Source organism: Coturnix japonica, chromosome 1, assembly GCF_054131305.1.
Source record: "Coturnix japonica strain WE chromosome 1, WE-NBRP24, whole genome shotgun sequence".
NCBI lineage: Eukaryota > Metazoa > Chordata > Aves > Galliformes > Phasianidae > Coturnix > Coturnix japonica.
The window spans coordinates 160,369,268-160,381,774 of record NC_140663.1 but is presented as its reverse complement, the minus strand read 5'-3'; the positions used below and the strand labels follow the sequence as shown (position 1 = coordinate 160,381,774).

General features: G+C 46.3%; 2 protein-coding genes across 5 annotated transcripts; one reads left to right on the top strand and one right to left on the bottom strand.

The window, feature by feature from the left end:
• The first annotated feature begins 3,576 nt into the window (after nt 1–3,576).
• GTF3A (general transcription factor IIIA) lies at nt 3,577–8,349 on the top strand. Of its 2 annotated transcripts, XM_015852049.2 has the most exons (9): nt 3,577–3,861; nt 3,950–4,050; nt 4,370–4,466; nt 4,646–4,734; nt 5,237–5,310; nt 7,035–7,118; nt 7,453–7,682; nt 7,769–7,822; nt 8,065–8,349. In XM_015852049.2, the coding sequence occupies exons 1-9, from the start codon at nt 3,634–3,636 to the stop codon at nt 8,224–8,226; spliced, it is 1,119 nt and encodes a 372-aa protein (XP_015707535.2). In that variant the 5' UTR covers nt 3,577–3,633; the 3' UTR covers nt 8,227–8,349. The 2 variants fall into 2 exon arrangements, 1 of the variants encoding a protein (XP_015707535.2); XR_014942178.1 differs by lacking the exon at nt 5,237–5,310 and having other exon boundaries at nt 3,578–3,861.
• Nucleotides 8,268–12,435, bottom strand: MTIF3 (mitochondrial translational initiation factor 3). Of its 3 annotated transcripts, none has more exons than XM_015852050.3 (5): nt 12,383–12,435; nt 11,494–11,697; nt 9,865–10,328; nt 9,072–9,217; nt 8,268–8,546 (listed from the first exon to the last, which is right to left on the bottom strand). In XM_015852050.3, the coding sequence occupies exons 2-5, from the start codon at nt 11,505–11,507 to the stop codon at nt 8,337–8,339; spliced, it is 834 nt and encodes a 277-aa protein (XP_015707536.2). In that variant the 5' UTR covers nt 11,508–11,697; nt 12,383–12,435; the 3' UTR covers nt 8,268–8,336. The 3 variants fall into 3 exon arrangements, with proteins under 3 accessions (XP_015707536.2, XP_085392460.1, XP_015707537.2); XM_085536334.1 differs by having other exon boundaries at nt 12,144–12,426; XM_015852051.3 differs by lacking the exon at nt 11,494–11,697.
• Nucleotides 12,436–12,507: the final 72 nt, after the last annotated feature.

Genomic DNA, 12,507 nt, shown 5'->3' with positions numbered 1-12,507 from the left:
ATCCATTTGTAGAATCCCAGAATCCCAGAATGGAATAGCCAAACACACAATCTGACCCCAAACCAGAGGTCTTGTTTTGGAGTGTTTTGTGATGCAGACGGTGTTACATTTGTTTCCACCCTAAGTTGAACCAAACTTTGAAGCCAGAGCTTCTTCCAGAACTGCAGCTCACATCCTTCCCCTCCCTTCACTGCCCACTGCCAGCCCGGTGTCTTCAGCCATCCCTATGCCAAGCTCCCACAGGTACCTTCACCCTCTTGCTGCGAAAGCACCACCGTGCTGCACCCATTTCAGATGCTTTGAAAGTGATTTCCACTTCTCACCCACACACAAAGTGAAGGTCCTGTATGGAGAACCTCATGGGGTAAGGAGGAGGCCTCGGCTCGAGGGCTCTGTGGTGGAGACACTGGCAGTTTGTCTTCAGCAGTGTTGATTCAGGTCCCAAACAGTCTTTGTCTCAGCTTTATTGAGAGCTGCCTTTGGTCTCTCTTTGCCCTGGAGCAAACAGTGTCACCTCTGTGTCTCCACCAAGAGAATGCCTTCCTTCACAGAAGCTCTACAAGACCCGGACTGTGCTTGGAAAGGCTCACACAAAAGCTATCCTGGCTGCCTTATCTTCTCTATATAAACACAAAGTGTGTGCTGCTGCCAAGAAAAACCTAAGAAACCTCATTATCCCTTCATCTGGGGAGTTTACTGTAAAACAGCAGGTTCTGGGTCTTAATTTGCTGGGAAGTGCAGTAATGCAATTAACTAGACTGATAACGAATTGATGGGTGTGAATCATCCAGAGGAGAGGGGGACTGTGGTGGACAAAGAGAGAAGGGAAAGGGAAGAGGAAAAAGGTAAAGATTCCCCTGCCAAGAAACCTGGATCTTTCAAGATGTTGGTGATAGGGAGTTTTCCCTTGTTTGGCTCAAGCAGCTCAAAATGGATTTGTGGGGAAATCCATCCTCCCAAGAAATACATGAGCTCAGTCTGTCCCATCAGGATGATCTGTAGCTGAAGCCAAGCCTTGCCCAAGCCTGGCACCCCACTCTCTTCCCACTTTTCTGAGGCCTGAAGCCAAACCTTGCTGATGACCCAACACACCCTCATTGCATTGCACTGCCCTCCCTGCACCCAGCTCTCCAAACCTTTGCTGGCTTTGGGCTGCTGGGAATCAAACGAAGCTCCAGCTGCGTGAACACCATGAGATGCATCCGTGGGAGAGGGGCTCTCCTGCCGGCTGGTGGTGAATATTGACCTTTGGGGGCCTCTGTAGGTCTGTGAAATGAAGAATGCATTTCTCATGTCACTAGATGGCTCTATCTGCTTTCACTAAAGTCACACGGTTTTCTTTTCACATTCCCAAATCAGCAGCCGCGTGCTTGTAGGGTCAGCAGCCACACAAGGTGAAGGTAAATCTCTGGTGGGTGGAAAAATGGGCTTGTATCATAAAACAACCATATTCTACAATATTACACAGTATATTCAAGGGATCCACTGTTTGTATTGGTTTAAGGCTGGGTATTTTATCAGTCGACAGATCTCTCAAATGTCTTCAAGAAGTATTTGAAGCAAAATTCCTGCCAGGAAAAAGTTACTATCTGAGGATGCAATACAAACCCATTGAAGACTGTGAGCACCTCTCTCCTGATTTCAAAAGGATTTGGATCAGGCCCTGGGGAACAAGTCACATCAGCTTCAAGGAGACAACCCGAGCGAGGACAACTGCTGGCAGGGCAGTCTGCAGGACAGCAGCCTCCAACAAGACACAAGACAGGTGACAATAGTGGGAAAGGAAGCAAACTTGCACACGTAGATAACTAATATGGATTTGATTCAAGCACAGCTGTATAACGGTCAGTGGCAGACTAATGACTCATGAAGTAGCAATTGTTTTACTGACATCACAGTCCACAAAGACAGTCCTCCCGAAGAGGATGGGCAAAATTGTATTTCTCCAAGCAAACAGTCTACGTGCTGGAGAAATGCCCCGAGGGCTCAACTGGAGCAGGAAGGACTCCCACATCTGCTGTGTGGCAACACTTCTATTACAACCAGCCTTTGGAGAATGCCTGTTTTTTATGGCCACGGATAGCTGCAGGCATCATTTTGCACCTGCAATTTTGGTCGGATAGATAACTGCCTTCCTTACAGACCCACGGAGCTCAGTGCCTTCAGAGGCCTGTGTTGGGAGCACAAATAACTGTGTCTGATTTTACAAAGCACTGTTTGCAGGGCTGACACAATTCTGGACATTGTGCCCCTTTGAAAATCAGCAATGCCACGAGGCAGGAAAATGTGATACCCCCTGAGACGTTCTTCCTTTGGGAACAAATCTGCTTCCTGGAGTTGTCCTGGCACAATTTCCAATACAATGGTGCAACCGAGAAGAAAATCTGGTCCATTTTGCTTTAATCTGGTCTTGTCTGGCTCTTACCCCACAAGGTTGGGACAACTGATGGCAGGCTGGTTGGAAACTCTGGCAGGCAGCTCTGAGCTCTGCTCTGCTACTTCAGTCACCTGCAGCCCGTGGCCCCTGCAGACAGGAGAGAAAATTGGGTAATGAGGATTCCCTCTATTTCTTCTGTCAGGGGAATCGGTCTCTTGAGAAATGCATTAAAAACTGCCAGGCCAGAGAGAGAAAAAACATCACCTGAAGGGACAACGCTCTTACAGAAACCAAGTCTCTGATAGCTTGACATGCTCACTGAGCACAAGGAAAGCCAGTCAATAAAGTTCCTCACGGCCTAAAAGCAGAAACATCTGTTGGAGTCAATTTACTAAGCTGAATCTATAGCAGCAGGAAAGCCCAACTGATTAACTCCATCCTCCTCCCAGCGTGTTTTTGTGCTGATCAGAAATCCAGAAAGGGCTCCTGAGGACACGGGCATCATTAGGAGCCAGCCATAATTCTGTAAACAGAGAGATCAAGGACGCATTATCCTGACTGCAGTTTACCTATGGCATCCAGTGTGTGTAATTCACACCAACTTCATTGCTCTCCCTTAGTTGAGGGACAGGGAAAGAGGAAGAAGCCATGATGTGATGGAGAACAGAATAAAGCTGATGTTGTGAGGAGGAAAACAGGGCTGCTTTGCTTTTCTACAGCTATATCTAAGCGAGAACAATCGAAAGTGTATTACTTGTAAAAGGCACTGAGCAACTTGGATACTGTTAAATGCATTTAAATCAAATAGTTGCTTTTTTAACTTGTATAATCAAAATGACTTCAACTTGGAGCTCATTTTAGAGTGATACTGAATAACTTCTTTAGCTTTCCACACCCAAAGAACTAATTTTCACTGTTGCATTTCACACAGTCATAGTAGTTAACCCCATCACTTCTGTTGTTCACACAACACCAAAACGCTCCTGTAACCTTGGTACTGCTCACAGCTTTCACAGCCCAGCAGTGAATTAACTCCAACCCCTCTTTGCACTGGCACAGGCTGCCCATGTAGGCTGTGACACCCCATCCCTGATGCACTCAATCCCAGGCTGTTTGTGGCTGTGTGGTACCATGAAGGCCGCAGTCCCCGCCTCTCCTCTCTGAGGCCCAGCCCTCCACGCACCGCGCATGCGCACCGCCACCGCCTCGGCCATCGCGGCACCCGGGGTTGGGACCGCGGTCACGTGACCTCCCGCATGGCCGTGGAGGGCGCGGCGGGGAGCGAGTGCGCGCCCGGAGGCAGCGGCAGCGTCGGGAGCGCGCCCGCGGCCGCCGGCAGCAGCGGCGACGGGAGCGCGCCCGCCGGCAGCAGAGTCAGGAGCGCGCCGGCCGCCCGCTCGTTCATCTGCTCGTTCCCCGGCTGCGATGCCGCGTTCAACAAGGGCTGGCGGCTGGACGCGCACCTCTGCCGACACACGGGAGCGGTGAGCGGGGCACGGCTCCGTGCCGGACCGGGAAGGGCCGGGGGCTGCGGCCGCCGCCTCCTCCTTTGAGCCGGCCTGTCTCTTTCAGAGGCCGTACGTGTGTCAGTACGAGGGATGCGGCAAGAGCTTCACCAGGGACTTCCACCGCACCCGGCACTACCTGACGCACTCCGGGGAAAGGCCGTTCGAGTAAGGCTCGGCCTCGGCCGGCTGTGATGTTACTGTGGTGTTACTGTGGTGTTACTGTGGTGTTACTGTGGTGTTACTGTGGGGGGAGCGGGCTGGGCTGCCCCTACAACGACGGGCAATGGGCTGTTGTGGGGCAGCAGCGAGAAACCCGTGTGCTGTGCTGAAGCTCCGCCTTAACATGACATCCGGTCGCTTTAGATGCTGACTTTACCTTCTTTACCCCCGGCTTTTGGTGTCTTTCAAAAGCCTTCTTGTATTTGGGTTGTGAGCTGGGGGTACGTGCTTAGTGTTGCAGTAAGAGAACTTGCTTTGTTTGCAGGTGCACAGCTGAGGGATGCAATCAGAAGTTTGGAACGAAGGCAAACTTAAAGAAACACGTTCAACGCAAGCACGAAAATCAGCAGAAGCTCTATTTGGTGAGTCGTGACCTGTGGCATTACAGGACGAGGCTAAACAAGCTCCTCGTGTGGTACCTAAGGAGATACCTGGGCTTGTTATGCATAGTTTGCATCAGTTCATGTGACTGGGGTATCATGTGTGGACTGGGCTGCTGTTGTTTGGCCTCTGATGATTGATTGCTTCATTTCCTCAACAGTGCAACTTTGAAGGCTGTGGCAAGTCCTTTAGGAAACATCAGCAGCTGAAAGTTCACCTGTGTCAGCACACCAACGAACCGCCCTTCAAGTAGGTAGAGCATTTTCCTAATGAACATTTAAGAGTTGAAACAATAAGGTCGAAAACAGGTACCTTCACTTAACCTTTTCATGGATAGGGCATTTCAAAGCTGTAAATAAACTCTCAGGAATATTGCCATGGTTGCTAGTACACTTCAGTACAGGTTAATGGGAAAATCAAACCAGTTTTGAATGTACACAGTCTGAAACACACGCATAAACACTTGCATGGCTGCCCTAATTACTGTTGTTGTACAAGTCACTTCAAGCTTCAGCCTTCTGTGGGTTTGGACAGCTCCCTTTGTAGGGAGGGATATGAAGTTTGGTTCTACAGCTGAAATTTAACTGGTTGTAATGGGAAGGGTTGTGGAACTGAATTTTACAAGGGATGAAGCAGAACAAATCTCTGGGCAAGGTAAAGTCTGGGGTATTTTCCCCTTTTGTTGTGTGTGAGTTGAAGAAAAGATACGCAGGTGTAACGAGAGGAATTAAACCAGTCTGTTTTTACCTAGATGTGATCACGAGGGATGTGGGAAGAACTTTTCTACTCCAAATAGTCTAAAGCGGCACAAGAAAGTACATGAAGGTAATACAGCTTTTGTTTGTTTCAGTTGTGTTCTAGCAAAGGAAAAAGGACTCTTTCCAATGAGGGTAGTACGTCCTGGTGCAGACATGGAAGTGCTCTGTGCCTGATGATTGAGATGGACAAAGCCTTTTTGAGTTGCCATGTGGGTTACAGTATCAGGACACTGCATCGTTCCAGATGCAATGGGCTGAACCCAACCCTGAGTCATTTTTGACTTCTAAAGTGCTTCCTTGTCAATAATCTGTCTTCTGGAGATTAGATCAACTAATGGTTAAGGCTCTAGACTTGATGCCCACAAGATTAATTGCCAGTTCTGCTGCATATTTCTTATGTAACACTGGCAAAAACCACACAAGCTTACATTTCTAATGTTCTCACATGAAAGGTATTGAAGTAGAATTGTCAGGAGGTGGTCATGTAGATGTTTGAGCTTATTCTGCTACAGTGCTATCCATTCTTTTAGTACTTTGACAGCTAACTTTGTTGTTGTTGATTTGAATTAGCACTAGGAAGCAAGGAAACCTGCGACTAGGAAGAGTATCCCAAAAGCTATGACTCATACTGTGGTCCTTTCTTAAGGCTTGCCTATAGCTCTTTGATCTTTCCAGTCTTGGTATTTAAATAGCATTAGTTTTCTGTGGTTCGTTTAAAAGTCATCTTGTCCGCTTGATAAAATGGTAGTTTCTTTAGGCTTGGGAATATTGCTGTATGGTCGAGTTCTATTTCTAAATATGGAATACAAATATTTAGATAGAAATACATTATTACAGTTATATATTTGACTGAAAGTGTACAGTTGGTGGGATGTAAATTTTACTTAAGACACAGGGAGGTAGAGTTCCATAAAGGGAAATGGCCTCAAGTTGTGCCAGGATAGGTTTAGGTTAGACGTTAGGAAATACTTCTTTACAGAAAGGGTAGTCAGGTACTGGAATAGGCTGCCCAGGGAGGTGGTTGAATCGCCAGCCCTGGATGTGTTTAAGAGCCGTTTGGATGTGGTGCTCAGGGATATGATTTAGCAGAGGGTTGTTAGAGTTAGGGTACTATGGTTAGGCTGCGGTTGGACTTGATGATCTTCGATTCCAACCTGGGTAATTCTATGAAAGCCATTTAGGTTGGAAAAGAGGTCATCTGGTTCAAATCTGCTTCATTAAACCAAGTTATTTGGGACTGCATGCAGTCACATACTGAATGTCTCCAGGGGCAAGGATTTCACAGCCTCTCAATACAACTGGTGTCGGTGATAAAAAAGTTTATTCATAAAACCCATTAGGAGATTCTCATCTCCTAACTTGTAACCATTGCCTTGTGTCCTACCACGTAGTATGGGGAGGAAGATGAGGAATATTCAAACACTGAAAATGGAGTTCACCTTTGTAAAATTAGACCGTCTGCCAGAGTGTTAGCAGGACATGGGGAAATGGTTTTAAGTGGAAAGAGGCAAGATGTAGGTTGGATGTTAGGGGGAAGTTCTGCACTGGGAGAGTGGTTAGGCCCTGGAACAGGCTGCCCAGGGAGGTTGTGGATGTCCCGTCCTTGGAGGTGTTCAAGACCAGGTTGGACGGGGCCCTGGGCAACCTGATCTAGTAAAGGTGTATGTTTGGTGGCCCTGCCAGGCAGGGGGTTGGAACTACATGATCCTTGAGGTCCCTTCCAACCCGGGTCATTCTGTGATTCTGTGATCTGAGTGTTTTGTGACTGTAACCATCTGTCGTCTCTAACAGGATATGCATGCAAGAAAGAAAACTGCTCATATATTGGAAAAACTTGGAGTGAGCTTCTGAAACATAATAAAGAAAGCCATACAGGTAAACTTCAGCAGGCCAAGCTGAACTCACTTTCTTGTCATTGTGCCTAGACCAAGTGTTTACTAGCACTAAATGGCAAAATAGTTGTCACTCTGGCTAGACCTTTGATAGACGAAAATGTTAGCATACTAACTTTGACTTGTGATTCAGTTAATGAATAATTGCATAATGTAGGATTTTATATCTGGATAATTCACATTCTTTTCTAGTCTCTGAGTTCCCTACCTTTCATGTGAGTTTTTGCAGTCTTCTAAAGGATTGCTAGGGTTTAATTTTGAGCTCTTGCAAGAAGCTGTTCACTTATACTCTGCCTCTCTTTCCTTCCCTGACTCAGAGCCAATCGTTTGTACAGAGTGTTCTAAAACTTTTAAACGCAAAGATTACCTCAAGCAGCATAAAAAAACACACGCTGTGGAGAGGGAAGTCTGCCGATGCCCAAGGGAAGGATGTGACAGAACCTACACAACTCTGTTTAACCTTCAAAGCCATATCCTCTCTTTTCACGAGGAGCTGAAACCATTCTCTTGTGATCATCCAGGCTGTGGAAAAGTATTTGCAATGAAGGTATCTATTTTCACACTTTCCTAACCTGAACTGCATAATGTGAAATAACATAAATAACATTGCTTTTTTCTTCCTTGTAACTGCAGCAGAGCCTAGCGAGGCATGCAGTTCACCATGATCCTGAAAAGAAAAAGCTAAAAGTAAGTCAGACTCTTAAAGTCCTTCTCTGTGAGGTGACAGAATACAATTGAGAGGGTATTATTAAGTGTTCTAGAATGTGGAGAAGTAGAAAAGCAAGCCAGCTATCTACTTAATTTGGGAGATTTTTGTTATCTGAAGGTCTTGTAAATAACATGCTCTCCTTTTCGCTATTTTTTCTCTTGATCTCTATTGTTATTCTGTACACACGTGAAGTTGCTAATGCTGACCTTATTTCTGCCAGGCAAAGCGTTCTCGTCCTAAGAGGAGCTTGGCGTCTCGTCTGAGTGGGTACGTTCCCCCTAAAACACAGCCAGGAAAAGATGAGGCTGTGACAGAATGCAAGACACCAGATCAGCCCGTGGAAAATGGAGTAACAACTGCTGAAATTCTGACTCTGCAGTAAAAGTGAACTGCAAATTTTCTTCATGGAATGACCAGTGCAAAGCCCAGCAAGAAACCTTTATTTTATAGTCCTTTTTGTAATAATATTGTTTATACCTCCTCATAAAGTCATTAGCGCAACTCACTTGACTCTGCTTCTTCATTTTCATCTTTCTTTACCGTACTGTTTTTCTGTTTTTCCATCTTCTGATATGCTTTCAACTCTTTGTCAGACATGTGTCTCAGGATGCACGTACTCATTCCTTCCTTAATAGCTTTTGGCTTGGAAAGATAAGTGGCTTTGTCAGACACAGTCCCCAAAATCTGATCAAAAAGCGTGAACTGAAAAGAGGAAAAGATAGGATAAAATGCACAACAATGGTTAGAAAAATATTTCAGGCTGTTTTGCTAGTTTTGGTTCGAACATTTCAGCTTGTCTTTCCCCAACCATTTATTCTTTATTCATTAAATTCAGTTTAGGGAAGTCATCAGGATTAAGCCATTTCCTAATATTTAGGCTAAATTACTAATTCATTCATTAATAAGCCTTACTGCAAAAATACCTCAGTTGGCTTAAGGTACAGATGGGACAGTTTTACCAGCCCCCTTAATGAGGTGGTACTACAAAGAAGTAGGAACTGCCTGCACTCTGCTGTTAAGTCCCACTGTTTTGCCTGTGTTCTTAACAAAGCCTCGTACTTAATTGTCTCTATGGGACTGCAGTGTTTGAACAGATGAAGTGACTGCTAACTTCACAGGACAGACATTCACATCAAAACCGAATGATGCATTAAAATCAGAAGACAGAACAGTATGGGAGAAGTTAATACAGCTACAGCTGCTTCATGAAATGGACTGCCCACTTACCATATCTGTATTGTTATCTTTTGCCTGTCGGATAGTCACTTTAACGTGGTATTTCTTTTCAATCCACTGTGTTATCTGTTTAGTCTTGGTCTCCAAGTCATTCTTGGCAATAGCTGAAGAAAAGGATAACTCCTTCTGAACCAGCACTGTTTAAAACAGAACTAAGACCGTGTTAGCATAGCATGTGAGAAGCCTGTAATATCTGCTCTCTTTCAGCAGACTCTAGTGCTTTGCTTGACTCCTTTTTCCCCATGCTGCTTTCTCATACACAGAATATCCCAGCCTCACTGTGTCAGCACTTGCCACTCTCACCTTAGGTGGGGTAACTGCTATCTGTCACTGTTCTAAAGGGGAGACTCCAGGGTTTTTCCTCCTAGCAGTGGGCTAGGAAGAGAAAGTTTTACAGCCATGGTTCATTATCACTGGAGACAAGTTTGTGTATGGTACACAGAGCTGTAAAGTGTCCATCATTTATGCCTTAGTAAAAGAGAAATTCAGTGAGCCTTACAGAACCCGAGTCTAGCTGTATTAACTTCAATAAAAATAGCTTTAAAAAAAAAATGCCAGCAGATGCCAAAGTAGTAAATCCTGAGAAGGCAACAGTAGGCTTCCCTGGAGAAGACTAAACTAATCCAACATTTTATTTTCACCAGTGCAAATCCCTAATAGCATGGACTGCAGTGACGTTGCAGGATTTACACAAATGCAAGTAAGAGGATTTAATCCGCTGAAACCACTTTTAATACAGCATTTTTCAAAGTGCTCAGTGTTGTAACATTAACAATGTATGTACCTGTTTTGGAACTTGCTTTTTCTTTCTCTGCACGCTTCAGCTTCTCTTCGTGAATCTGCCGCCCAGTCATCAGTCTGTACACAGGAGGTTCTGCGTTCTCTCGAAGCAGAACCAGTTTCAGGTCATGTTCATCCATCAGTCTGAGCGCCTCTGCTCTGTGCATCTCTCCTAAGCTCTCTCCATCCTGGTTGATTACGTGCAAAATCCGATAGGGAATTCTTCGCCCAACGCTTCCAAACGCTGCTTTCCTTTTTGGATCTTTGCGAGATTTTTCAGCTGTACAAAATGGCTGAGTAAATACAAGCACGTTTGTCTTTGTAGTATCAGGTAACGCCATCCAGAATGGAGGGAAAACTCCCTTTTGTGTTGTCCATGACAGGAAAGTACCATAGAATCTTTTTGCGTATCTAGTCTCATTTCTGGTTGTTTGACATAAAAGCTTCAGCACACAAAAGTAAGTCATTCTGAGGAACAGGAAGAGTAAAAATAAACAAGTTACCCCCAGCTGTCAGATTCACCTAGTTAGTATTATTGCTCAGGGATATGATTTAGCTGAGGGTTGTTAGAGTTAGGGTACTGGTTAGGCTGCGGTTGGACTTGATGATCTTCAAGGTCTTTTCCAACCTGGGTAATTCTATGATTCTATGATTATCAGAAAGACCCAATTCTGGTTCAATAAACCCCAGTCCTTAGAATCCCTCTTTGGAAAAGATGCAGCGTTACTCTACAAAATGAGCAACCAACAGGAGCTTGACAGTAACAAAGAGGGCTTTAAGCCAGAGAGAAAATCTGACCATGAAAGAAAACGTACAGAGTTGATGTTCTCTTCAGTATCTTAACATTTGAGCCTGAACTTCTTTAGAGACTCCCAAACTTCCAGCTCATTTCTCCTCATGTGAGTATCTATTCTGCCACTGCTGAGCAGAAGTAAGCCAGTGGTTCATTATTTCTATAACCTAAAAGCAAAACGGGCTCACTGTCTCTAAACTTGAATTCCTCATTCAGCCATGCCCCAGAGTTGAAATAATACCTTAATTATACAACTATTTTATCAGGCATTTTAAGTATTTATTGCCTTTTTCAGTTTTACACGAACATTAAATTGAGGGTGGCATAATCATAATGAGCTGAGCTTTTTTCCAGTCGTTAAAACTAGAAAGATTTCTTACACCCAGCTATACGCCTATGCAGCATTAGTTGTTTGGGAAGTGCAGTTTATGGTAGGCATGTAGGTACGTCAGTATACAGAGTGCAGCCTCAGTTTAAGTTTGCAGATGACAACAAGGTGTGCGGTGTGGTCAACACATTGAGGGATGGGATGTCACCCAGAGACACCTCAAGCACTGGGCTCAGGAGAATCTCCTGAGGTTCAACAAATCCAAGTGCAACATGTTTTGTACCTGGGCGGTGGTAATTCCTGCTATCAGTATAAGCTGGGGGATGTAAGAATGGAGCACAGCCCTGACAAAAAGGGTTTGAGGGTACTGGTGGATGGGAAGCTGGACACGAGCAGCAGTGTGCCCTTGTAGCCCAGAAAGCCAACTGTATCCTGGGCTACATCCAAAGCAGTGTGGCCAGCAGGGTGAGGGAGCAATCCTGACCATCTACACTGTGCTGGTGAGGCCTCACCTGGAGCACTGCATCCAGATGTGGAGTCCTCAGTACAGGAGAGACATGGAGCTGTTGGAGTGCATCCGGAGGAGGGCCACAGAAATGATCCAAAGGATGGAACAGCTCCCTGTGGGGACAGGCTGAGAGAGCTGGGGCTGTTCAGCCTGGAGAAGAGAAGGCTCTGGGGAGACCTGGGAGCAGCCTTTCGGTATCTAAGAAGGGCTGTAAGAAAGAAGGGGACAGACTCTTTAGCAGGGTGTGTTGTGATAGGACGAGGGGGAATGGTTTCAAATGGAAAAAAAAAAAATCTAGATTGGATATAAGGATAAAGTTATGTACAATAAGGGTAGTGAGGCACTTGCACAGGTTGCCCAGAGAGGTGGTGGATGCCCCATCCCTGGAGACACACGAGGTTGGATGAGGCTGTGGGCAACCTGATCTAGCTGCAGTGTCCCTGTTCACGGCAGGGAGCTGGAGCAAATGACTTCTAAAAGTCTCTTCCAACTCAACTGATGCTGTGTGACCGTACAACGCACCCAGTCCCTGCCATGGCAGGGCTGCCCCACAGCAGCTCAGGCTGCCCAGGGCTGCACCCAGCCCGGCCTTAAGCACACCAAGGATGGGGCACCCACAACCTCCGAGCGAATAGATTTCCCCCGAATCCTGACCTAACCCTCCCTTCCTTCAGCCTAAAGCCGTTCCCTCCTGTGCTGTCACCGCAATCCCCTTCAGGCGCTGGAAGGCCGCTGTCCCCCCACCGCAAACACGGCAGTGCGGGCCGGCAGGCCGCGATCCGGTGTGGCGGCGGTTCATCACAAAGCACCAAACTCGCATTTATCTCAGCGGATCCCGGCTCCAGAGCAACACACCCTCCATCTTCCCGCAGCGCCCCACTGACCGCCCTTACCTGCCCCGGCCCGCCGGGAAGGTGGGGCTCGGCCTCCCTTCCTCTTCTTCCCCCTCCCCTTCCTCTTCCTCCTCCTCCCCCTCCTGGCCCTGTGGGCGGGCATGTTGGTACCGTCAGTGCCTGCT